Source organism: Podarcis bocagei (assembly GCF_964188305.1).
Source record: "Podarcis bocagei genome assembly, chromosome: 12".
Lineage (NCBI taxonomy): Eukaryota > Metazoa > Chordata > Lepidosauria > Squamata > Lacertidae > Podarcis > Podarcis bocagei.
The window spans coordinates 33904202-33931187 of NC_138137.1; the positions used below are offsets into that span (position 1 = coordinate 33904202).

The 26986-nt window shown below is 42.4% G+C and overlaps 1 protein-coding gene across 4 annotated transcripts in view; it reads left to right on the forward strand.

Annotated features, from left to right (window-relative positions):
• Positions 1 to 26986, forward strand: part of CALCR (calcitonin receptor) — a 158032-nt gene that overhangs the window by 64865 nt on the left and 66181 nt on the right. For 2 of the 4 annotated variants that reach the window (XM_081163087.1, XM_081163088.1), the window contains exons 2-3: positions 15492 to 15578; positions 22954 to 23107. In XM_081163087.1, the coding sequence (XP_081019213.1) occupies positions 15531 to 15578; positions 22954 to 23107 (202 nt within the window). In that variant the 5' untranslated portion in view covers positions 15492 to 15530. The remainder of the gene's footprint in view (positions 1 to 15491; positions 15579 to 22953; positions 23108 to 26986) is intronic. The other 2 variants (XM_081163086.1, XM_081163089.1) reach the window with 1 other exon arrangement.

The window sequence follows — 26986 nt, forward strand, 5'->3', positions numbered from 1 at the left end:
AGTGTGTAAACCAAAACACAATCTTCCTTCAAAATTCAGACTTCTCTGAAGTTATCTCATTGAATGACATGTTCAAAAATGCATATATCTGGACAAAGTGTGCACCTTTTTCTCCATGGAGATTCTCCCCTTCCCAGTGGCGTAGCGTGGGGGGTGCAGGGGGGGCCGGCCGCACCGGGCGCAACATCTGGCGCGCTCGCACTCAAGTGCTAAAATCCACGGGTTAGGGGGTGCAAATTACTTGCTTTGCCCCGGGTGCTGACAACCCACGCTACGCCACTGCCCCTTCCTCATTTAATCCCCACAATAACTTTGTGAGGTAGATTAATCTGAGTGACTGGCCCAAGGTCACCCAGTGAGCTTCAGGGCCAAGTGGGGATCCAAGGCCTTGTCTCCAAGGGCCTAGTCCGACACTCTACACTTGCTCTCAAATAATGCCTGAATAAGGCAGCATTGCCAAAGGCTTTAAGCTCTCTACCCCTCTGAGATACCAAAATGAAGGGAGTTACAAATTTACATGCAGATCAGAAAGCAGCTGTTTATCTCGCACTCTGCCCTGCAACTGGGAGTCATATCTGCTGTGTTGTTATTGGGTTCTCATAGTTCATCTCACCTTCTCAGGAGGAAGAATATTGTTATCTCCAATACCAAACCCTGGAAAGCAGCCTGGTAACTAGGTCGGAGATTGCCTCCTGGAATGACATTTCAAGGAAGCGATAGCGTGAGCATTGGTGTAGACATAAGCCGTTCCTGCATTTGAAGTGACGTATAGTCATCAGGCGTGTACTGTTGATTGATTTAAAACCCTCTGGAGTGAGCTGAGCTCCGTGTTGTATTTTGATGAGGAGGCCTCTCAAAATGAGTACAGTTCCCCACTCTCTGGGGTCTTGCAAGCTAACAGCTGCAGAAGTAAGAGTGCTTCTGAAGCAGAACCTTTTTTTTTCTTTTGTCCATTGAGGAAATTGTCTACATTTTCTCTGCGGTAATATGAACACAGAGGGGCACAGGGAGAAAGACACAAACCTGGATCATGGGTATATGGACACAGGTTGCCTCTAGATGGTCAGTATTTTTCAGGCAGGATTCAAATGCATAACGGAAATTTAGATTTGTACAATTAAATTGCTGTGGCACACAAATTCTGTGTGTGTGGTATTGTTGTTGTTGTTATTGCAGATAGGAAAGTGACAAGGAAAGTGTGGAATAAATGACTGTTTGATGGGAAGGTATATAACCTCAGCACAAGCAAATGCCCATGAATGTTCAGTGTTCCATAACGTTCCAACAAATAAATCACAGTGGATGCGCAGTTAAGAGAGGACTTCAAATAGCATCTCCTTAAGCTTTTTGCTAGCAAATCAGGATGAATGTTCAAGAAACAAGCCATCTTGATTTGCCCAGGGATGCTAGCAAAGGAGGCCCGGGAGAGCAAAATGCACAGAAAGGGTGTGTAGAAAACTCACTTCCTGGTGTCGCTTCCCATGAAGCTGTCTACCACCCGCTCTTTCTTGTCCATTGGGGACATGTCTAGGCATTTGTGCCAGCTACGGAAAAGAGTGACAAAATCAGACTCAAGGTTGTGGCCGCACAGAGGCCATGTAGTCATGGTAGTCATTACAGTTGGCATGCATATATTTCTTCATGGCAGAGCTCTTTGGGGACGTTCCCCATGGTGCATTCAAGACAGGTCATCTCTGTACCTGTGACATGAATAATTGAACTGAACAACCGTACAGTCATTCACTTGCAATGTTCAAAGAGTGTACAGCTTGTGTACTGTGTACACAGTAGTTGAGCTGATCAACAGTCTTTCACAAAAACACACACATGTGCAGAGGCAACTTGTACCTGCGTTCTGTGTAATGTGTGAGTAAGACTTTCATTTTGTTCCTTCCTTTCCCAAACCAGAGAGTGTTTGTTGTAGTAATGTGCTATGCAAGTACAGTGGTACCTCGAGTTACAGACTCTTCAGGTTATGCATTTTTGGGTTGCGCACTGCACCGAACCCAGAAGTACCAGAACGGGTTACTTCCGGGTTTTGGTGCATGCGCAGAAGTGCCAAATTGCAACCTGCGCATGCGCAGACGCAGTGCTGTGGGTTGCGAACGCTGTGGGTTGCGAACGTGCCTCCCGCACAGATCACGTTTGCAACCCAAGGTTCCACTGTAACAATGTATAACTCTAGTTTCCTGTGTTTTAGTTATGTTCTAGTTTAGTCAAAACATTTTAATCTGTCTTTCAGGGTGGAGTCCTCACAAGATGGGTTATCACAATAAATTAAAAAGCAACACAATAACAGAAACAACAGAGCAAATTTAAAATAAAACAAACAGGTTAATAAAACCAGATGCCAACTTAAAATACTCAGCAAAAGGCCGCCATGTGCTTTGATAGAGCGTGTGCATTTTCTAATTCTGCACAGTCAAGATATTACTTTCCCACTGCTTAAAAATTAGCACTCAAACACTGTGGTGCTAATTCACAGCAGACCACAGTATCTACAAAATAGTGTTTTATCAGGCAAGGCATAAACTCCAGGCCTTTTCAAATGTGCAGACATAGTCCATTGTTCTTGCTTTTCCTGCCCCTCTGTATTGTGTATGGAATATCAGGTATTGAATACCTCTTATGAACTACAAAGTAGAATTGATTCTGAATGCCCTTTTAGTGCCCCAAATTCAAGGGATCAGAGATTCCTAGTCGCAACAGCAGAGGTTCACCCTATGGCCCAGACAAATGGCTAAGGAAGGCTAGAGCATGAAATGGTGCTCAGTTTTAACCCAGCGATAAACAGAAAAGAGGGCAGCCAAATTTTCATAGCATAACTAGGGGGAGTGAAGCTGTGTGTCTGGGTCTGGCAGAACTAGCCTCTCCTTGCATGCATTTAGTTGAATGTCTGTACAGTGGTACCCCGCAAGACGAGCGCCTCGCAAGACGGAAAACCCGCTAGACGAAAGGGTTTTCCGTTTTGGAGGCGCTTCGCAAAACGAATTTCCCTATGGGCTTGCCTCGCAAGACGACAGCCCATAGGGAAATCTCCGGGACAGCGGGGAAGCGCAGCGCGTCTTCCCCACTGTCCTCGGACCTCCTCCCGCCGCGCGGCATCGGAACGAAGCTCCGATGCCGGGCGGGGGGGGAACGCCTCCTCCCGCCGCGCGGCATCGGAACGAAGCTCCAATGCCGGGCGGGGGGGATGCCTTCTTTCCCCCCCCGCGGCATCGGAACGAAGCTCCGATGCCGGGCGGAGGGGGAACGCCTCCCCCCCGCGCGGCATTGGAACGAAGCTCCGATGCCGGGCGGGGGGGGGGAACGCCTCCTCCCGGCGCGCGGCATAGGAACGAAGCTCCGATGCCGGGCGGGGGGGGGAACGCCTCCTCCCGGCGCGCGGCATCGGAACGAAGCTCCAATGCCGGGCGGGGGAGGAAACGCCTCCTCCCGGCGCGCGGCATCGGAACGAAGCTCCGATGCCGGGCGGGGGGGAACGCCTCCTCCTGCCGCGCAGCATCGGATGGCTTTCCTGAAGACTTGGGGTGGGAGGAGGGTTTTCCTTCCCACCGCCAACATTCAGAATGCTGTTCTGAATGTTGGCGGTGGGGAGGAAAAACCCTCCTCCCACGCAAGCCCCGGGAACAGAGGGAAAGCACTGCGCGCCTTCCCCTCTGTTCCCGTACCTGTCCTGAAGGCTTGCGGTGCGGAGAAAAGCCCTTCTCCGCACCGCCAGCCTGGCAAGCGGTTTCCCTAGGAACGCATTAATTGATTTTCAATGCATTCCTGTGGGAAACCGTGCTTCGCAAGACGAAAAACTCGCAAGAAGAAAAAACTTGCGGAACCAATTAATTTCGTCTTGCGAGGCACCACTGTATTACAATAGCTCTCTCTACAGGATTATGAACCTCAGAAAAAAACAGGGGCCCTGATGAAGGAAAGGAAGAAGCTTTGTGGCAGAAAGCTCCACCCTACAATATTTCATAAAATAGGGGTAGTCAAAATGGTGCCCTCCAGGTGTTGTTGGGCAACAACTCCCATCATCCCTAACCATTGGCCATTGTGGCTGGGGCTGCTGGGAGTTGTAGTTCAGCAGCATCTGGGTGGAGGAGTGTGCTTGCCTGAGGCTCTCTGTGGTTCATCTGCTCTTGCATGCTGCACTAAACTATGGTTTAGCGCAGGCCTAGGCAAACTCGGCCCTCCAGATGTTTTGGGACTACAACTCCCATCATCCCTAGCTAACAGGACCAGTGGTCAGGGATGATGGGAACTGTAGTCTCAAAACATCTGGCGGACTGAGTTTGCCTATGCCTGGTTTAGCATGATTGCAGCCAAAGCCTTTATTTGATTTTACCTTTAATTTTATTTTACGATCCATCTTCTTTTGTGAGCGGCAGAAATAGAAGGGGTGGGGGAGTTCCCTTATGGCTGTTGCAGAAAATTATATTCTAATTGAACATTACCAGTTGAAAAGAACTTTTTTGATTACTGTCCTGCTGGCTTGCAATCAGAGACCATGTCTGCAATTAGTTTCATTCACAGCTGTGATACATTTCATATGGATGTGTTTTTTAAGATAACAATATAAAGTCACTAATATCTGGAGTTCCCCAGACTGAACTATGTTTAGTCAGAAGAAGGTCACACTGATTACACTGAGACATATGTCCAAGTGTTATTAGGATATGAGCCTCATTTTCACATTTCTGGTTCCTGAAATCTGAAATAATTTATGAAGATCCTTAAATGCACTGAAGTGTGTGTCTCCTTCAGGTGCTGTCTTTAAAAATAAAATTTGAAGATCGAGCCTTGCCAAATGTGGTATGGTGCAAAGCAGTGGGGATAATAAATGCAACATCAACCTATGTATTGTGCTAAAAGCATTATATAAAGACATGCTAATGATTTATTACTTGAGGCCTTTCTTTGTTTCAAATGCCAAATTAATTTGAAATTCCCCTTCTGTTCAGACAGATGCTATATGGAAGGGTGCTCTGCATAATCCTGATGCCAGAAGCCACGCCACACTCTGTCATTGGAGTACCAATGCAAAACTTAAATGTTTTGAGGATGTGGAAAAGAGATTAGCAAAATGCTAGAATCCCTGTTTAGCTAAGTAAATAATAGTAACAGCAGCCGTTTATAGTTATCATTATTTGCCCTTTAAATTGTACAGTTTGTATAGTTTAACAGTGTACTCCTCTGCATTGTTTTTTTGGAACTGTTTGACACTTAAGCACAACAGAAAGACAACAACACGCACACATCCTCTCAGTCCTCATTCCCAGATGAGGCTAAGGCAAAAGCTGTCCAGGAAAGGTAGGCTTATAGGAGGAATTTGAAGGAAAGGCAAGTGGTGGCACTATGTGCATCTTCAGAGATGGAGCTCCATATGTCAAGACATTTCACCTTGCTGACTTTTCTGTTCAGCAGCCAGTTGAAGACATATTTTTCCTGTACCTATTCCTCCTGTTTGCCTGCCTGCCTTGGCATACCTTTGGTTGCCATCCTTTGAAACCTGCCCTACCATTAGGCAAAGTGAGAAAACTGCCTCAGGCAGCAAGCCATCTGGGGCTGGCCCCTGCCACCTTTCAAGGTTAGGTATTGCTTGACGGGTGTGTGTGATGCTAATTAGCCTGATTTCTGCCTTTGCCGAACATCAGACTGCCGGTGGCAAATTGCTGCATACAAATTACCATATGGAAATACAAATTGTTGTCTTTTGAAATCCCTAGGAGTGGGACAACCTTGATTACTACTATTACGACATTTGAACGTTTATAAAAGGGCAAACAGCATGCTAAGACTTAATGTATGGGCTGGGCAAAGCAGATCTTAGATTAGCCGCTTCTATATTTATCATGTATGAATGGCTGCGGCATGATAGGATGAAGCCAAGGTAAGTGAGAGAATGTGAATTAGATCTGCAGGCAGGAGCAGCAAAAAGCCAAAGGGACTGATAAATTATCCTTTGGTACATTTTCCCAGCATGTGAGAAAAAGCTCTTGGCATAGTGAATGGCAGTCAACCCCTTCCCTCCTCGCTCTGTTTTTGTTTGTTTCTTTTTATTGTCAAAAGCAGCCTTGTTTCTCCATGAAGCACATGTAATTGTTAGGAAGATCAAATATGCTCCTCCACCTAGTCTTTCCCTTTGGTAAAGCAGTGCTAGGATAGAGGGGTTCTGGTAATGTTGATCCACTGCAATGTCTTTGTCCTCCTGGCTGGATATAGTTAATTGCCTCCTCTGTGTTGCCAGATGTAGAAGACATCTGTGCAGTGCATGTACTGCTGCTTTGTGCCCTTGATCTGCTTTCCTTTCCACTGTGCTACTTCTGAGGAAGGCCAATTTCACTTTGGCTTGTTGGCACACTTGTTCAATGTGCCCAGGCCTATTTTGGCAACCTGGGCATTGCACGTTTCTGAAATGGCAGGCAAGCCATTCATGGACTTGGCCAGAGCTCTTACACTACTGGAGAAGCTTATCTAGATCCCAAGAGTTTCTGCAGCTGATCAGCTATTGCACAGCACCTTATGGATGCCCAGTAGTTATAGCTCAGTAAGGGACGCGGGTGGCACTGTGGGTTAAACCACAGAGCCTAGGACTTGTCATCAGAAGGTTGGCGGTTCAAATCCCCGCAATGGGGTGAGCTCCCATTGCTCGGTCCCTGCTCCTGCCAACCTAGTTCAAAAGCACATCAGAGTGCAAGTAGATAAATAGGTACCGCTCCGACGGGAAGGTAAACGGTGTTTCCGTGTTTTGCTCTGGTTTGCCACTACGGCTTAGTCATGCTGGCCACATGACCCGGAAGCTGTCTGTGGACAAACGCCGGCTCCCTCAGCCAGTAAAGCGAGATGAGCGCCGCAACCCCAGAGTCGGTCACGACTGGACCTAATGGTCAGGGGTCCCTTTACCTTTACCTTTACCTTTAATTGTAGCTCAGCATCTTTAGCTAGTTGGGTTTCTGAGCAAGGTAAATTCCTTGTGAAGTGCATTTCTTGTGTGCTTGCTGCTGCTGCTTCAGTAGCCAGGGGGCTGGTATTACAGAAATGGCTTCTCAGGCCCAATCCTGATCAGGATCAGCATCATGGGCCAAATTTGATAGGTGAGCATGGCCATCCAACTGTTAATCACATGATGACATCATTGATGCATGAAGGTGAGGGCCTGTTTCTGTATATTGCAATACACTCCCTAGAGAGAGACTTGGTGGCCATCAACTTTACAATTCTTTCAGTGCCAGGTTAAATCTTTCCTTTTTTTTTACCCAGGATTGTTAAAGGGGTTACATTTTGTCTGTGGTTTTTAATAATGATTTTTAGCTGTTTATCATTGTCTCATGATGGGTTATGTTTTGTCTTTTACAATCGTACCTTGGAAGTTGAAGGGAATCCATTCCGGAAGTCCATTCAACTTCCAAAACATTCATAAACCAAAGCACAGCTTTTGATTGGCTGCAGGAAGCTCCTGCAGCCAATCGGAAGGCACGGAAGCCATGTCAGATGTTCAGCTTCCAAAAATAGTTTGCAAACCAGAACAGCCACTTACGGGTTTGCGGCATTCGGGAACCAAAACATTCGAGAACAAACCACTGTTTTGCTCTCCATTTTGATACAGCATTGCTGGAAAAGTTAATGGTTTTCTTTAGCATGTATTTCAAAGCTACCAATCACGTAAGAACCAAAGCAAAGCAAAACAACCGGAATGGATAATATTAGTCTGCCTTTATATATTTTGTAAGATGTATGGTGCTAATTTCTGAGTGCACGGATTATGAAAGGCCCGGGGAAAACCTTAAAAGTGAGCAAAAAATTTATTTACCAAAAGGCCAACATAAATGGTCTCAGCAGTCCACATAGCTGCTGATGGTATTGTTCAGTTCATTAGGCATACATAACAACAAAATGAAATACAGTCATACCTTGGTTTCAAACAGCTTAGTTGTCAGGTGCTCAGGCCCAAGAGGCAGGAAGATAGACCTTAGGGCCAACAGGCAGATAGCAGGAATCGGGCAGATAGGAACCATACAGGTAGCAGGTAGCTCTCAGGCAGGTGGTAGAACTCTGATTGTGTAGGGTACATAAGCAGACTTTACTCACTTAATCAGTCATTTTTAAATGAACGTAAAAGCCAATCTATGTCCTTCCCCAACTCGTATAGATTTAAAAAAAAAGACCAAGCCAGAAAAAGACATGGCTTTAATATTGCCACTTCTCTATATAATTTAAAATTAGCTTTCCCATTCTGCTCCTGGGAAATTTAGCTGAGTTAAGGAAATCTTTTGATATCTGGCAAAACACTCAACCTTATATTCCCATCATTTAGCAGAGATGAAAGCAAGAACTCTAATTGGAGCAACACATCACAGATCTAGTTATTTCCGCCCATGCAGGCCCAGCCACTAGGAATTAAGACCTGCTTATTCTCAGAGCTTTGATCTAACATGACAGAAACAATTCCCAGTTTCAATTAGGACAAAATCATCACTTTGCTAAACAGCCCATTAAACATTTTTTACAGCTCCTGACATGGCTCGCTCTATTAATTTTTAAATTGTACACGCAGAAAAATATATGTCGCACTGAGGTTAAAATTCACCATTTAATTTAAAAACAAAAACAAACATTTATATAGAACCTTCCAAGCATAGATTGACTTTTGCTAATTTGTTGTAAATTAAATGTCAGGAAGTGCTCTAAATGAATGCAATTATATTTCAAAATATACTGGAAGGATGCTATTACTAAATTTGAGATTGTCATCTTTATTTTGTATTGACCTTTGAAACAAGCTTCTTGACATCATGTCCATCCTTTTTTTTTTTTTTGTCCCCTAAATATCCCCACTTAAGTGGACAACTTCTGCGAAGCCACCCCCAAGCGGTAGCAGAATTCTAGGGGGTCATAGGTGCATAATCAGGGTTATGTTTCTGTTGGGAATTCAGGCACAGTAGAGACTGTAGTGTTTTAAGGTATATGGTTTATTTTACACCTATACCGTGGTACCTCTGGTTAAGAACTTAATTCGTTCTGGAGGTCCGTTCTTAACCTGAAATTGTTCTTAACCTGAGGTACCACTTTAGCTAATGGGGCCTCCCGCTGCCACCGCACGATTTCTGTTCTCATCCTGAAGCAAAGTTCTTAACCCGAGGTACTATTTCTGGGTTAGTGGAGTCTGTAACCTGGAGCGTTTGTAACCTGAGGTACCACTGTATACTCCTGGGTCTAGAGAGAAGAAGAGAGTTCACAGCATTACTTCTCGAGAGGGCTTCGTTCCCTACAGCAGCACACCATTCCCGTGCCTCTGTCCCAGCCCGCCAAGGTGGTTCTGCCATGCATGGTCTCTGCCTCGCATCAACTCTGCCTATTTCCTCCTCCTTGTTCCCAGAACACCTTGCTCAAAGCCTCTGTAAAAGGACACTTTTGTTCCTGTGGGCACAGCCTCTCCCCCCCCCACCCCAGTTTTAAATCCTAAACTTTTATCCACCCACAATAACCACGGCAACTTTGTTTTGCACAGACCCAAGGATCCTTATTCTTTGAAAAGTCGATAACTAGCCATTGTTTCATGGCTTGCATTCAACCAGCCCTGCCAGGCTAGTTTGCATAGGATAAACCTAGAAATTTCCATGTTTGGCACAGTTCAAGAGAACTGCTGCAGCGTGTATTTTTCCCTTCAATTCCCAAATATTATTTAAATTATACCGTTTATCAGTTTCTAACATTCATTAACTCAGTTATAGGTGCCCTTACCCCAAATCTGTAGCAAAATTTTTAATATAGGAGCTAATCTTACAGGGGTAATGACACTGAATTACTATTTTGAACGTGCCTTCTTTTGACTACCCTGAGATTATTTTCATTGTAGATTTATCCCAAATTTTGCCCCCTTCAGTCACCTATGGCACCCCCATGCCACTTCTTCCAACTTTCTTTTAGGATTTGTAAATTGCCAGAATCTTTGCCGACATGGTGCCCTCCGGAAGTCTTGAACTACAACTCCCATTATCCTCAGCCACCATGACCTGCTGCCTAAGGCTGATTACTATTGTAGTCTGAAGCAGCTAAAGGCCAGTTTGGTGAAGAGTGATTTTAGGACTGTGATGCTAGTATCAATCCCTGTTTGGATAGCCCGATGTGAATACAAATGTTTCATTCCTGCCCCTGCCCTGTTCACTTCCATGGAGAAAGTACTGGTGGCTGGAGGAATAGTAGGGTGATCTGATGCGCTAAGTGCTGCTGGCCAGTCAGCAGCCATGTATCTCATGACCCATGAGCTTCCATGCTTCTGCAACTGCTTCATCATGTCTGCCACTAAAAAGCACCAGGTCCCATAGACCTCACTTCCTGCTCAGAGGTGGGGTGGGTGATATTTATTTCTCAGCATTCCATGTCATCAGCTGTCTTTGCATGCTTCTCTCAACTTCAGGGATGGGGAATCTGCAGCCTTCCAGATGTTGGTAGACTCCAACTCCCATCATCCCTGATCATGGACCATGCTGGCTGGGGCTGATGGGAACTGAAGTCCAACAACATCTGGAGAGTAACAGGTTCCCCCTCCTTGCTCTACATCAGGCATAGGCAAACTCCCGCCCTCCAGATGTTTGGGACTACAATTCCCATTCCCATCATCCCTGACCACTGGTCCTGTTAGCTAGGGATGATGGGAATTGTAGTTCCAAACATCTGGGGGGGGGCCCATAGTTTGCCTATGCCTGCTCTACATCTTCTTCTGAAGTAAACAAGAGATCCAAAACATGCAGGAACTCCATGTGCACATCGCTGAATACACTTGACTGAATACACCTGCCTCACTGCTGCAAATATATATATAAGTATTTGACAAGTAGTAGCTAGGGACACATCTGTTCAAAGTTAAGCACTTAAAAAAAAGAAAAACCCCATTGATTTCTCTGGATGTGTTATGCATGTGCTTTAAGCTGTCTCACAAATCATGGCGGCTTAGAAGTGCTTCACTTTGGCTGGACCATTCCCCCAGAACAGGTTATAAAAAGTGTTATGAAATATTACTGTGATTTAATTTAATAGTATCCTTAAAGGCTTAATAACTGAACATTAACTGTTATAAAAATTAAGTATGTGGAACATACTGCTTTAAAGACATAAAAACGTACATTACTAGACTATTTTATTGCACCAGTGATCTTAAAGAGCATGTAGCACAAATTTACTTATTTATTTTTAAGAACAAAGCGGGGGTGGGGGTGAGGAGCAGCTTACCTTACTTGTGAGCCAATAAAAACGTATTATTTGGTTTCAAGATTATTCAGGTTGCAATCCTAACCACGGTTACTAAGGAGTGGTCTGCAGTGCATCCAGCCGAAGAAATGGATGGGACTATGCCGTCATGCACACCTACAAACTACATCAACGCTCTAGTCACTGTTGTGACAAAAACCAGCCCAGTGGGTCCCCAGCTCCCTAGGCTTGTGGTGGGATGGATTTTATGATGATTGCAGTTGGGGTGTGAAGGGTTAAATGCCCCTCTCCGCATGCCATGATGAATACTAACCCTGCCTCTCGCACACTTGGTATTACATTATTATTTTTTGAAATCCCCAAATGTAGTTGCAAGTTACGCATTTAGGATAACATTGTAACTTGCATATTTTCCTCTCGCTTTGAAGTCAGGTGTTTGGTGGTACAATAAATTAAAAGCCACACTTAAAGCAATCGTGAAGCTGAGGCTCCAATACTTGAAGCTGAGGCTCCAATACTTTGGCCACCTCATGAGAAGAGAAGACTCCCTGGAAAAGACCCTGATGTTGGGAAAGATGGAGGGCACAAGGAGAAGGGGATGACAGAGGACGAGATGGTTGGATGGTGTTCTCGAAGCTACAAACATGAGTCTGACCAAACTGCGGGAGGCAGTGGAAGACAGGAGTGCCTGGCGTGCTCTGGTCCATGGGGTCACGAAGAGTCGGACACGACTAAACAACAACAAAGCAATGTACAATACAAACTCAGAATTGTATATTAGGGCAGCAGAGAGATCTGCGTAATACCTCCACTAATACTGGGTTTCGTGGCTACTGGGAACTGTATGGTACCCAAGTTATCCCATAGGGTGCAACCCGCAGAATTTTCATGTCTTTGGGAGCTATGCAGTCTTTGAGCTTCTCTGATTAAACTTGGAAAAATCCTTGAGCAAAAGTTGTACAGACCTTTTTTATACTCTCTCTAAGCCCTTCCTCTCCTATAGCCGTAAGTCTGCAGAAAGCAGTTGGGATTGGGACTGTTTCTGGTCACTTTGGTGGTTGAGGCGGGTTCACAGAGAGTATATAAAAAGGCATACCAAAACTTTGGTATGGTGGAGTCAGATAACTTCCCTGGGTACTGTGGCTTTCCCTGTTTTGGAATCAGCCCTGTGGGCCAATAGTTCAGTTTTAAAGATCCCCTTTCGGAGCATTTTCATTGCTGTGCCTACACTATGATGTTTAGAACTAGGATAAAGAGGATTTTTATTATTAGTGTGCAATTTGCTTAGTCGCTTGACTAAAGGCTCTCCCTCATTGAACATGCAAATCACATGCTGAAAATAGAAAGCCATGATAATTCAGCTCAACGCTAGCTTAAATGGCATTTCACATTCTGTGCTTCACTGACATATTTAGCAAATTACATATTATGAAGAAAAATTAATGAGAAAACTTTTAAGGTGCCATATTGGGACAACGTTCTTGGCACCTATATTGTCATTTTTTAAAATGTGCACACATGTTCAGGCTACCTGTTGACATTATGCTAAACCATAGTTTAGTGTGACAGTACTTCTGCCGCTGCTGTGAGGAGGAGTTTAGAATCTATTGCTTCCAGTTTAGATTAATGGTGGATGGTTGTGTCACCTGAAAGCAACAACAAACTGTGGTTAATCACTAAGGTTTCTTTGAAATTAATCAACTTCAGACCGTAGGTTATGAAGTCGGCATATTTAAACAAGCCATTATTAGCACACTTTAGAGTTCAAATTAACCACTGTTTAGCATGCAATATTAGGCAGAAGCAAAGGCTTCTGTTCTCCCACTCACAGCTGTGGTGAAGGAGGACAACAACAGGAGGGAGCCTGCAGGTCTGAAGTTTTCTTCAGCACATTTTCATCACACTCAGTTATAGTTTAGTGCAGGGGTAGAAAAGCCATGACTCATGGGCATGCCACTTGCAATGGAACACCCAAAACTGGATGCATCCTCCTCATGCCCTTGGCTTGCACAGATACCTCTTCTCCCTCTGGGGCATCTGTAGGTTTCCTACTTCCTCAGCACTAATACCTCCTAGCTGTGATGCCGCACTGGAAGTAAAAGAGGCAACTTTGCACCGTAAGCTGAGACTTCCCTCCTTGTATAAGGATAACGATGAGAAAATATGGAATGAAATTAAAAGAGATTTAGAGGTGTGGTCTAACTTAAAATTGTCATTAATGGGCCGGCTTTCTGTGATTAAGATGAATATGCTGCCAAAGATGCTTTTTTTTGTTTCAAGCCCTCCCAATTATAGACAATGTGAAATGTTTTAAAGAATGGCAAAAAGCTCTTTATAGATTTATCTGGCAGGGGAGGAAACCCAGAATTAAATACAAATTACTTACGGATTCTAAAGAAAGAGGGGGATTCTCTCTATTTTGAAGCTGCCGCACTTTGTTGGATTAAAGAATGGATGAAATTAGAAGATACAGATTTACTAGATTTGGAGGGATTTGATAATGTGTTTGGTTGGCATGCATATTTGTGGTATGATAAAGTAAAAGCCCATAAAGCATTTAAAAATCATATAATTAGGAAATCGTTGTATAATGTTTGGATAAAATACAAAGACCTTTTAGAAAGAAAGACGCCCAGATGGCTTTCACCAATGGAGGCAAAGGCCCAGAAAAAATTAAATATGGATACCAAATGGTTGAGATATTATGACTTATTAATAGAGGAAGAGGAAGGCTATAAATTAAGATCATTTGAGCAAATTAAAGATAAGCTAAATTGGCTACATTGCCACCAGATTAACAAATTGTATAAAGTGGATAAGAAAAATGGTTTTGCTTTGGAAAAATCTAAGTTGGAGATGGAGTTGTTAGATACTGAAGGTAAAAACTTATTGTACGAGCTTTTGCTGGACTGGCATATGAAAGATGAACAAGTTAAATCAGTGATGATAGATTGGGCAAGAGATTTAGGACATAACATAATGTTTGAGGACTGGGAAAGATTGTGGAAGAAAGGGGTGAAGTTCACCGCATGTACTTTGTTAAAGGAAAATATTATGAAAATGATGTATAGATGGTATTTGACACCTGTAAAATTAGCAAAGATGTATCATAATTGTGATAATACATGTTGGAAATGTAAAGAAAAGGAAGGAACATTCTTTCATATGTGGTGGACCTGCTCCAAGGTGAAAGACTTCTGGGAAAAGATTTATAATGAATTGAAAAAAATATTGAAATATACATTTATAAAGAAACCAGAGGCCTTTCGTCTTGGAATAACAGGTTCAGAATTGCCCAAGAAAGATGTTAATCTATTTTTGTATGCCACAACTGCGGCTCGTATTTTGTTAGCTAAAAAGTGGAAAACTCAAGAATTACCAACAGTAGAAGAATGGCAGATGAAGATGATGGATTGTATGGAGCTAGCCGATCCAACCGGAAGAGTCCGCGACCAGAAGGAGGAGGAACATCACAAAGAATGGAAGAAATTTAATGATTATTTAGTTAAATTTGTTAAGCTAAAATAACTGGAAATAGCGTCCAGATACTTAAAGGGCTTAGGATTGTATCTATGTTAACTGATAAAATAATATGTTTAATACAAGAAGAAGATTTAAAGATGTTAATGTTAATGTTTAATTTAAAGGGTATTAAAATTGGGATTTGGGAAACCGTAATAAGGATATGCAATGAAATTCAACTAAGGGGAAACGAGGAAGTCGTTTTACAAAGTAAATAACTGTTATTTTCAATAAGGTTATGATTTATGTTTGTTATGTTTTGTTTGTTTTATGTTTTTGTTTGTCATTGATATTGTAAAAACTAATAAAAATTTTGCAAAGAAAAAAAAGCTGAGACTTCGCTCCCTATTGCAGTGCTGGGCTGGAAGGACAGCTATGGTCTCCTTGTGTGTATATGCATGTGTGGGTTATGTTTTGTGAGTGTGTTGCACGCTGGCTAATCCTCAGTGTATCCAAACAAACGCCTGTGTTGCAAAGTTTGGCACCTCGCTTCATTCAAAGACTTTCAGAGACTCTGAGTCTAAGATTTCATTTTGAACTTGTTATTGTTTGAAGGAATTCTATAAAGATTGTCTATTACATATGTATATGGTCATCGTGTTGCCTAATCCTCAATGTGGCAGTTGGGATGAAAAGTGTTAGCCATTCCTGGTAACACCTGAATATGCACACTGTGTTTAAGAAAGAAACTTGTATGCATTTTAATGAGGATATTGTGTTGATAAATAAAATCTAATGATAGCGGTTGTTGTTTTTCTAATTCCCAGTAGGGCCTGGGAGATACATTGCTCCAGAAAGGATCTGCAATGGATAAAAAAAGCAAGGGTTGCTTCTTACTGATTATTCTACTAAATGTAAGTAAAAGCAAACTGCGTAACAAAATTACTTCTAGTTGCATAATAAAAACTAACAGAAGGCTTTTAGAATTGCATGTGTATTGTTGTGAAATGGATTGATACTGTTTGCATTGTGCTAGTTCACTTTGTTCTAAAATCAGGCTCACCAATTCAAATGACTATGAACAGAAGTGATCGGGGGTCTCCTGGGTGGTTGTTTTTTACCTTTCTTGGGAAATACTTGTAAGGCAATGGTCTGGTTCACTTGGGGAATAACCATGGCTCAGTGCAGAGCTTCTGCCTTGCAAGCAAAAGGTCCCCTGTTCAGCCAGTTATTGATGCAGAGGCACCAGCTTCCAAAGGAGAAATGCAGGGAGTGGGGTTGGGTCCTGAAGTCCCGATGTCTCTAAGATGTGCACAGGTTGTCAGGATGTTGGAGGAGTCGGTGCCAGAGCTGAATGTGGCAGCAGCACTCAGTGGCCAGCAGGCTCTTGTCCTCCTGCCACCAGTTAAGGGCTGCTTCCCTGCTTCTTCTCCGTGGCAGGAGGAGTCGGCCACTGAAGCCACACCGTGCTTGGCTCTGCACTCAACCTCATCCACCCCTTATTTTGGGGACATGGGAGGCCCAAAAAGGCTCGGCCCCCATGAGTTAGCCCCCCGTATCTGTGTTTGAATACAGCAATGGTGGCATGAGTGACAGCTGAGTGATTGTGTAAGCCTAACCATGTCTACTCAGAGGTAAGTGCTGTTGAAATTCAGTGGGTTTTACTCCCAAGTAAGTGAGGTTAGGATTACAACCTTAAGTTCACGAACCCCTCTTCCTTAAGGAAAGGCAAGAGCGTACATTACTTGTGGGAAGTCTTAGGTCCAATCCCTTATATTTTCAGATAGGGCAGGAAAAGAATCCCTAGCTAAAATTTAGACTCAGTTGCTTAATCATATGAGTGACAGGACTGAAGTGACATTGGGACATAAAATGAGTCTGAAAGGGTAGTTGGTTGGTTGAAAGGGTAGTTGGTTGGTTGGTTTTAGCAGACCTGATTAAAAGCAGTTATTCAGTAGTGCAACAGCCTCGTTCATTCTTAGCCTGCTTTTTTCCATGGACAAATTACAAGATAAAGTAATATAATTATGCTTGAGGCTGGTGGTAGAGAACTAGATAATGTGCAGTGTAATTTTAAATTATAGCTAGCAATAATTGGTTAGAATTACTTGCAAAATATAATTCACATTTGTCAGGTAGCGCTTGTTGGACCCACATGTGATCTGTTTTCACTGCAGTAAAATTACCTAAACTGTATTTTTTTAAAAAAATCAAAAATCAGCTGCACAGTGTTAAAACTAAGTAATCTTGATTTTTTTAAAAGAATGATAGTATTGTTACGAAGGTTGTGCACCAGCCCCAATCTCTGCCGAATGGTAACAAGCTCCATTGAGCTCAGTGAGGCTTACTTCCTAGTAAATGTGAGGATTCCCTGTGGTACAGGATTTTTAATAGTGTTTCATTTTAATATGTCTGTTGAGTAGTTTAATATCTTTATCCTTCTTTTAAAAATTGACAGTGAGTTGTAGGCTTCTCTAATATGACTGCCATACACTTAATATATTCACACATGTTCAGTACCTTTCAGCTGAAATAAGTTTCTTTTGTGTGGAGAAAATACTTATTTTTATTTATTAAACTGTATGGAGACACAAGTGCAAGTAGATAAATAGGTACCGCTCCGGTGGGAAGGTAAACAGCGTTTCCATGCACTTCTCTGGTTTCAGTGTCCCATTGCACCAGAAGCAGCTTAATCATGCTGGCCACATGATCCGGAAAATCTGTCTGTGGACAAACGCTGGCTCCCTCGGCCTGTAAAGCGAGATGACCGCCGCAACCCCAGAGTTGTCCGCAGCTAGACTTAACTGTCAAGGGTCCTTTACCTTTACTTTTTATGGAGACACATGGAAGAATGGAAGGTTAGCTTATAATCAGTTTGTCAGAGCCAGTGGCGGAGCAAGCTGATCCGGCACCTGGGGTGGCGTGCATGCCCTGTGCCCAGGGGCAGGGCCAGCTGGGGCAGGACGATCCGCGGGGCCTCCAGACTCTGCCTACCTCCGCCCTCTCAGCTGCCCTACAGCTTGGGGGACAGCGGCGGACAGACTGTTTGGGGCAGTGCAGAGCCTGCGAGCGCCCAAGCCACTGTGTCACTCCCAGGACAGACGAGTGGCTCAGGCGCGCTGCAGGCCCTGCGGTGAGTGCCGCCCGGCATTTTGTCACCCCCCCTCAGTGGTGACCCCCCTTCCTCTGCCCCGGTCAGAGCTGGACTCCACTTTGCTTTTAGGCGGGGACTGGGCTCCTTGTTGAGTTTTCTATATACTTCCAGATGTGCTGCTCTCACTGCCTGAATCCCAGGCATTGTGGAGTGAAATTCCCCACGCCTGTGGCACAGAAACTCTTGACTTGACATTCAGGATTCATTGACTATTCATTCCTGCTAAATATTATGGGGAGGAAGAGGGAGTAGTGACAAGATGCACAAAACGTACCAAGCTACAATTTGTATTTGAGATTTGCCTTCTGTTTGACATTAAGAGATTTTCTGCCTTGCTCTGTTTTTTTAAAAGGGTTGGAAGGAAAACTCACCTGATATGTGGCATCTGCTTTAAAGGTCACAAAAAAATGATATTCCATATTATGCCTGCATTATTGATAGAGGCGCCTTTTCGGATGCTTGCCCATCGTCTGAAGTATTTGGGGGGGGGGGGGAGGATCTTCTTTTCCCAGGATTTGTGTGTGATATTTTCATCATCCAAAGAATTGGTCATAAAGACCAAGCCCCCATGTTGGGCAAAAGATTCCTGCACTGTAGGGGTTTGGAACTGGGTGACCCTCATGGTCCCTTCCAATTCTACCATTCTATTACCTTTTGCTGTTGATTGTTAGTTATGAATTATTCTGAGAGTATACAATATAGCAAGTCTTAATATTAATTCGCGGTGGGGGCAGTTGCTTCAATCTAAAAGACACGACTATCATCTTTTAGGTATAAAGTGGTTGCCAGCATTCAAAGAAATCTGTTTTTTTTTTTTACTCCATAGTAATGCACCTTTTATAACAATCATTTAATGCGTGGTGGCTTGGTGGTCGTATGTATGACGTCATTTACTTGTACTTTTAGGAGTGACATCATATGTACGGCTGCTAAACTGCCACATGGGACATCATTTAATCTGTTCTCTTCAGGAAGATTATTGCTGACCCTTTTCATCACATTAAAAAAACCCACTACAGTTATGAAGCTGTGAACCATTTATTTTTAATAAATAATAATTGTCTATATGCTCAAGGTATTCTTCCACTTTCTTATATGCGGTAACACCATTCATTCCTCTATTGAAAATATTGCCCTGGATGGTCATTATTTCAGGGAGTAATTAATCTGTTCTTGTTCGATATTATATGCAGTGACTGGCATTCAAAGAACTGTACACCCGAAGTGGTATTTGTCTTTCTCAAATACTAGCACTCGGAACTGAAGAGATTCTCAAGGGTAATTTATGCTATGGCATGGGTATCTGCTATTCAGAGAAAATGTAAACAAAGAAACAAAATCAACTGGGCATTCTATGCTTCAGGCAGCTCTTTGGATCTCAGTGATGATACAGTATTTTATCCAACCTGACCTTAAAATGGGTATAGTTTTCTTGGGATGGGGGGGGGGGCGGGGAACACTACAAGATACAGAAGATGTGAATATGTATGTTGAAGCTATGCACTTTACTTTGGACAAGAGACTGTAACACTATTTTCTTCTCAAAACCCAAAGTAATGCAAGGAATGTTCCTCCTACTGCATGTATGCCACCTCAAATTATGAACTTAGAGTGGGAAAACAAGAATGCCATATACTTCAACTTATTCCATCAATGCACTCTATTAAAACCAATCTCAGATACTGGTTTTTTGGTCCCTAGTCACTCAAAAGTTAGATGGATGGTGACCAGTGACAGGGTCTTTTCTGTTTTGGCTCCCCCAACTTTGAAAAGCAAAGTCTGCCTGGCATAACTTTGATGTGTTTTAGTGACAGGTAAAAACGTTATTTATCCTGGCCTTTTTGATGTTGAATTTGCCTAGGTTTTGCTCTGCACTGGCGAGTCTGTTTTATGCTTGCATTTTCATAAAGTGTTGTGGTGTTTTATGATTTATGGTGGTGTTTAACTGTTGACTGATTTGCCGAATGAATGAATAACATTTATTCAAAATCCTTAATAAAAGAAAGCTGAAACACTCGTTACCTACATAGGTTTCTCTCGGCTTTGAATAAATATTATGAGTGCTGAATGTAAGACTGGAAATACAACAGTTAATGCAATTCCATATCATGTTTCAATCCCCAGGATATTTTTGTGGTCATCTAAAAGTATTTAGTCTAACTGAATACAGAGTTAGCAAGTAGGATGATGACATAGAATGCTTCTTCTTTTTGAAAAAAGCTGGTATTTAATTCTATAAGTGTTAATGCTTCCTCCTTGCACAACTGCAAACCTCTGTTTAAATCATTAAATTTTATAAAACCACAGAGGTGAAGTGAATGGCTTATGAAAGAGACAGATAACCATATTTCCAAGACTCCTCATAGGAGAGCTCTACTCTAGTTTAAGCCAAGACTAATATAATCAAAGAGAAATATTTTAACACTGGCGGTAGATTCACCTGCTCACTTTTGTTTCAAAAAAGGCAAGTGCCCAAAATATAAAAGTAAACATTAAAATCACCTGATCTTTCATAGGTTGTTTTCAATGTGCATTTGCCATTCAGTCTTTGAACCACTGCCACTGAGGAAAGCACATAAATTTGACAATATTTTTAAACCCTAAACATGCTTTGCTCAAAACAGAAGATGGCTGAAACAGACAAGTCAGCGGTGAATGATTGTGTCCACTGAGTTAAGATGTGCTCAGATGTGCACGCAAAACTCTTGTGTGGACAAGATGTCCTAATATGAGGGAAAGAAAGGGAATAACAGGAATAACTTGGCACTTCAACAGACCAATCCTAGGTATGTTTACTCGGTTGGAAGTAAGTCCCGCTGATTTGAATGGGATTCCTTCTCTGGTAAGTTCGCCTAGGATTGCAGCCTGAGAGCATGAAATACCCTGATGCATTCAGTAAAAATATTTCATTTAAAACAAATGAATCCTGTGTATTTCAGGAGAGTAAGATAATTCTCATGTGCAGAGCGTTGCACACATGAATCTACTTCTTCCACTGAATTTAATGGGATCTGTGGATTGAAATGGAACATTATGAAAATATATACTTATCAATTCCTGGTGCCTAACTCTTCACTGGTTGTAGGTCATGGTGCTTGCTATACTTTCTTGGTCCTGACAGCAGAAGACCATTTCCAGTCAAGCCCTCTTTAGCTAGTACCGCTGCCAACCTCTCTCATTTTCCCTTGATCATCGGCCTTGAAAACCAAGGCAATGGGTGGCCAGTGTGGCTGAACTATGCCTGCCTGCAGGTCTGAAAGTATCCTCCTTATTCAGGAACAGGGAACCTGTGGCCTTTCAGATGTTGCTAGGCTGCAACTACCATCACCCTGTTCATGGGGCATGCTGGCTGGGGCTGATGGGAGTTGGAGTCCAACAACATCTGGAGATCTATGGTCAGGTCTGCCTTGTGTAATTTCAATTTACCATTCTATTACTGCCCAGCACAAATTATATTAAGCACAGCCAACGGAGTGGAGAGAAAAAACCTCCTACTTTATGCCAGCATTTAGCTAATTACGGTACACTTTGGGGAAACTCTTAAAGGCTTGCAGTCATTTCTGTTTGAGCTCTTTATCATTGTAAACTGATGAACCATATCAGGTCCTCTTGCAATCAAATGGCAAGAGTCTTTGCCTCTTCTCTATCTGCTCCCCTTTCTCTGTTCTCAGTGTTACCTCAGTGGTACCTCAGGTTACATACGCTTCAGGTTGCAGACTCCACTAACCCAGAAATAGTGCTTCAGGTTAAGAACTTTGCTTCAGAATGAGAACAGAAATCGTGCTCCGGCGGCACGGCAGCTGCAGGAGGCCCCATTAGCTAAAGTGGTGCTTCAGGTTAAGAACAGTTTCAGGTTAAGAACAGAGCTCCGGAACGAATTAAGTACTTAACCCGAGGTACCACTGTATCAGAAGAAAAGAGGGGGGGCTTAGGTTTGGGGTGTTAGCAGAATGGCTGGTATAAAGGTGATGGAGTCCAGAGAGAAAAGAAAGTGATAATAAACTTTACGGAGGTAAACTGAACAGAACAGTACAGTACTTAATATGAGGAGAAATAAGGCAGAGAAAAAAGGCAGGAATTCAGGCTTACACAGGGGGGAAATACCTTCAGAACCACTCTTCCCTCCAACTCCTCCAGCTGTCAAATCTCAACTGCCATCCTCGCTGACAGCTAACGCCCAATTGTCTAGAACCTCCAGTCAATCCGAGTCTGCCTTGCCCAATAACAGAATTAATCCCTTAAGTCACATACGGAATGGTCCCTGCTATTTCACTTCCAGCCGCTTCTGAACAGCAGATTACTCATTCCACGAAGGCTAGGGTCCCTTAAGTTGTCGAATCCAATAGTGTGCTTGCCAACAATTTAAATGTGTACCAGTGGGCTTTAAATCACAGCAGTTTTCATTAAATGTAACACACACGGTGCAAATTCATTGTATGGACAGAAAGTGAAAGCTGAATTACTCACAGGAGGTTGTCCTCTCACAAAACCTCAGAGTAGTAACCCCTTCAGTGTGTAGCATGCTGTATGTCTCGGAGCTGTGTTCTTTAGCCTTGGGTCCCCAAATGTTGCTAGACTGCTGTTCCCATCATCCCTAACCATTGACTAGCCTGGCTGTAGCTGGAGACCCAAGGTTGACGAGCACTGTCTTGGAGAATATGAAAACTGGTAATTTAGATTGTTCAGTCATTGGTGTTAGGGAAATGACAACATTTAAATGTGTGAACTCAATTTTTGCCAATGGGAATATTTGGAGAGTCACAGTGGGCTTCCATTTCCCCCAAAAATGTATTCGCAGTATGGAATTGTGTGTGTAAAATTCACTATGCCTTACCACTCTTCAGCTTCCATTCCATTCAGCTGCAGTTGCCACGCAGATTGCTTCCCCATAGGGAGAAGCAATAAAAACTCTCATAATCAAAGCAAGCAGTCCTTTGCACAGCCATATTTAATCCTGTGTTTTGTATGTCCTGGAGAGAAGGTACAACATGTTTTTGCAAGCAAAACATCAAAATCTCCATAGCAACATTTAAGTATACAATGAGATAAAAGTAAGAATGATGGGCACCTCGTGTTTTTGATGTTGCTCTCCTGGTTTTACTCACATCCATTAACAGTTTTTCCTCTTTGCACAGAGAATGGCTCCAAGTCTCTCTTCTACTGTAAGTTATACTGATCCCACATTAGAGCCTATAGAAACTGAACATTCAGCAATACGCCAGAAGATAGTAGATTCCCAGTTCAAATGCTATGAGAGGATGAACAGGCAGCCTCCTTACAAGAAAAAAGGTAAGGAAAAGAGAGGTGCTTTAAAATTATTTTAATGCATTTCTGAAATACTACCATGAAAAAACAGAAAAATAACCTGTGTGAATACCCACAAAAGCAAATGGATATATCAGCTTCCAAAATGGGGGGGGGGGGAGAGATTTGCAATAGCTTTCCTACAACACCTCCAAGAACTTAATTTTGGAACTGAGCTGGATACATCCAGTGAAGCAAGATGTCTTCAAAACAGGCTTGTTGACAAAACCATGTTATCTGCTGGCTCTTGCTTCTCCACTAGCCTTTTAAGGAGTTGACGTCATTAGTTCACCATGCTTTACAGACATCGTGGGTGGCAAACTTGCCAGATCATTACATTCCTGTGTTTTCTGTGGGTTTTCCCCCTCAGACCTGAGTTGTGGCAGGGTCTTTTTTCAAAAAAAAAAAGAAAATGCAACTGCAGCGCTTACCTTGCTGAGGGTGGACATGCAAAGTTTGTTGAATGTGGGCAGGAATGAAAGGACTACTGTGCCTTTAATTAAAAGCTTCCTCTTAGCAAGTTTTAACCCCGCTCAGCAGATTGCAGCAATAAAATAAAATGTCTGGCATCTTTAAAGGATAGCAGCCGAACTGCTTCAGGCAACATCAGACTGCCTCAGGGAAAACTGCATTTCTGATTATTCTGAGGCATGTGAAAAAAAGGAACCACAAGAAGTGTGCTGTCTTTGGGCAGTTTAATTGTGCACATATGCCAAAAGAAGGCCTTTGAGCTTGACTGTGTCAGTCATATCCCTGCTCTCACACTAAGGGCTTGACAGCAAGTCAGTTTCTTAGAAGTAAATACCACTGAATATAAGGGACTTGTTTCCATTTGGTGTGTGTAGAATAGAGATACTAACTTCACATTCCCCTCACAGAGCTAGAGTTCTCACTATTGTTGAACAACCAATCCCTCTTTCAAAGCAACTCTGAGAATTTTAGCTATGGGAGGGGAATAGGGGTCCCTCAAAAACTCTCAGCATCCTCGACAAACTACAGGCCCTTGGGTGTTTTGGGGGAAGGCCTTTATAATAATTTTTAATAATAATAATTTATTATTTATACCCCACCCATCTGGCTGGGTTTGATACTGTTTTAAATGCTCAGTGCATTTTGAGCCAGAGAATGAATTCTGTGTAACTAGAAGTGACCATTTAGTTTTATTACATCGCTGTCAATTTCAAATGCCACAGTCAAGACTGCATGGCATGAAACTAAACTGAAGAGACTTTGCCGGATAGGGGGGGAAAGCGTCAGAAAAACAGTGATTATTTTAATGAGACAAATAACTGGGGATAACAAATAAGAAGGTAATTCCTTCCCCAAATAACATTATATAGAAATAAACCTTGGTTTACTCTTTTTCATAAAACAAGAATAATATCCAGGGGAGGGGAGGGACAAATACTTATTTCCCCTGGGTGAGAAACTTGGTATAGTGTATTGAAAAATGCAACTGTTTCTCATTTTACAGAATGGCAAATGTTTGCAAAATTAAAAACAAGACCTCTAATGTATCTCCCACCCTGCCGTGTTTTCATTGCATGTGGGTTCTCCTGCTGATCTTTCCCACTGATTTCATCTCATAGAAAACACATCCCAAAGTGGAGTGAAAACTGAGTATTTGTTGGAAAGAAAGATTATTTTCTGGGGAAGGGTCTTGTTAGATTCGAAACCACAGTGCTGTTATTGAAATGCTGTTAGGATTTATTAATAATCTGAACAAATATTTTAGAACCTCTGTATTTCTAAGGGGAAATCATATGATTACACATAATGAGAAAAATGCACTTGGAAAAGGGAAAACTTAACACAGCTACAAAGTTTTTTAAATAATATTGTTGTTTTCAAGTACAACAGTATCTGCCTTGGAATGTTTGCTTGTCTACAAGCAGAGAAGTTCAATTTTCTTCCGTAATCATTGCCAAGTTTCTGTACCTTTTGTCATCGCCTAAAATCTACAAGCAGCCGTTATTCTGACTGTTATGTTTCTTTATGAACTTTCAGAGAGGAGGCTGAGTTTGCGGCAATAAAAACAACAAAGAGCTTTGTGGCACCTTGGAAACTAATAGATTTTATTATGGAATAAGCTTTAAAGAAGTAGGGTCAACTTCATCAGATGCATGAAGTATTACCCCAAGTTACAGAATAATTATGTAACATGGTTTGGAGAAGGGGGTTGTAAAACTGTGTGAAGGAAATTATATGCAGAAAATACAGGCAGTGGCATTGATTTTATTTTATTTATTTATATACCACCCTTCATTGAAAGACCACATTATTTACATTATTCACAGTGGTCATTCACAAAAGCAGATGCTGATGATAACATGGCAATCCTGACATTGGTAAGCTTCTTGACACATATAATGTAATAATTAAAAAAAAACCCTTTGTCACAGTTCAAGCCACAGGTGATAGCACTGAGCTTCTTGATGAATTTGGAGTTTGTATATATCACAGCAGAATGCAGAAATAAATACCCTATCTATGTGAATCTAATGTGCCATCGAATCTAATGCACACCTCGATTTTCAAAACCTTGGAACCAAAAAAGGATTTGCTGGTGAATGTAAATGGGCCACCAAATCTAATGCGCACCCTAATTTTTGTGACATAATTTGTCCAAAAAAGGTGTGCATTACCTTTGTGTAAATACGGTAGTCTGATAAGGCAGCTAGTTGAAAAGATAAAGAAACCTAAGGCATATTAATCATAGTAAGCTCACATGAAGCCAGCATGGAGTCCAGAGGTTACCACTAACACATGCTATGAACTATCTCAACGTGGAGCAGAAAGAAGGAAAGCCCCCCAAAAGCAATTTAAATGTCAATAAGCCCAGGGGCGTAGGAAGGGGGGCGGGGGGTGGTCTACCCCAGGTTCCATCATGGAGGGGGGGTGACAAATTATCAAGGAACAATTACTGCCCTACTAGGGCAGTTCATAAAAAAAAAACTTTTTTTAAAAAAATGCCTGCTCCAAAGGTCTTATCTTACTACACTAGGGATTATATAGCTATATATGAAATTTCATACATAACAGTTAATATCTTGACCCTCCACAAAAATAGCTGTTTACTTGGCCGTTTTCCTATGTTGTGAAGGCTGAAATTTCAGTTCAGTGGAGCACTTACTGTTCCCAACTCTAACCCTGCTGAAAGCCATCTAATGAGACTTTAATTTGATTTTGGCATGTTTTTAGGAGGTAATTTAATTCTAGTTTGATTTTATACCAATGTAATGTATCTGATGTTAGTTGCCCTGAGCCCGACTTCGGCTGGGGAGGGCGGGATATAAATAAAAGTTGTTTATTATTATTATTCCTTTGTAAGAAAATATGAAATAACGTAAAACCATTTTTGCAGGCAAAAAAAAAAAAAATCAGGGGGGGGTGACAAGAAATTTTCCGCACCGGGTACCACTTGACCTTCCTATGCCTCTGAATAAGCCATTACTAAGGAGGAATCCGAGAGGGAAGAATAGGTTGCCTTTCTCTCTGTCACCCCCAACTGGGTCATGTAACTTATTGCAAGTGTTGTAGCTTTAATCCCAACACCTTTGAAGTTACAGGCATAAATACAACTTGTGTATCTACACCTCTAAGCTTTCATGCATCTGATGAAGTGGACTCAGCCCCAAAGGTTCCAGCGTGAACTTGTCTTTCAGCCTAACCACCTTGTGAGATTGTTCTAAGGATGGAATTAGGTGTGCCCAAGTCATATTCTTGCAGTCTAACTACCTCACAGGGTTGTAAAGAGGATAAAAAAACAGGTAATCCCCACGGGTGCTATCCTAACCTTTTTGGAGAAAAGGCAGGATACAACGTGAGAAGTACAAATGAGTAATATGGTGCTTCTAAGTTTAA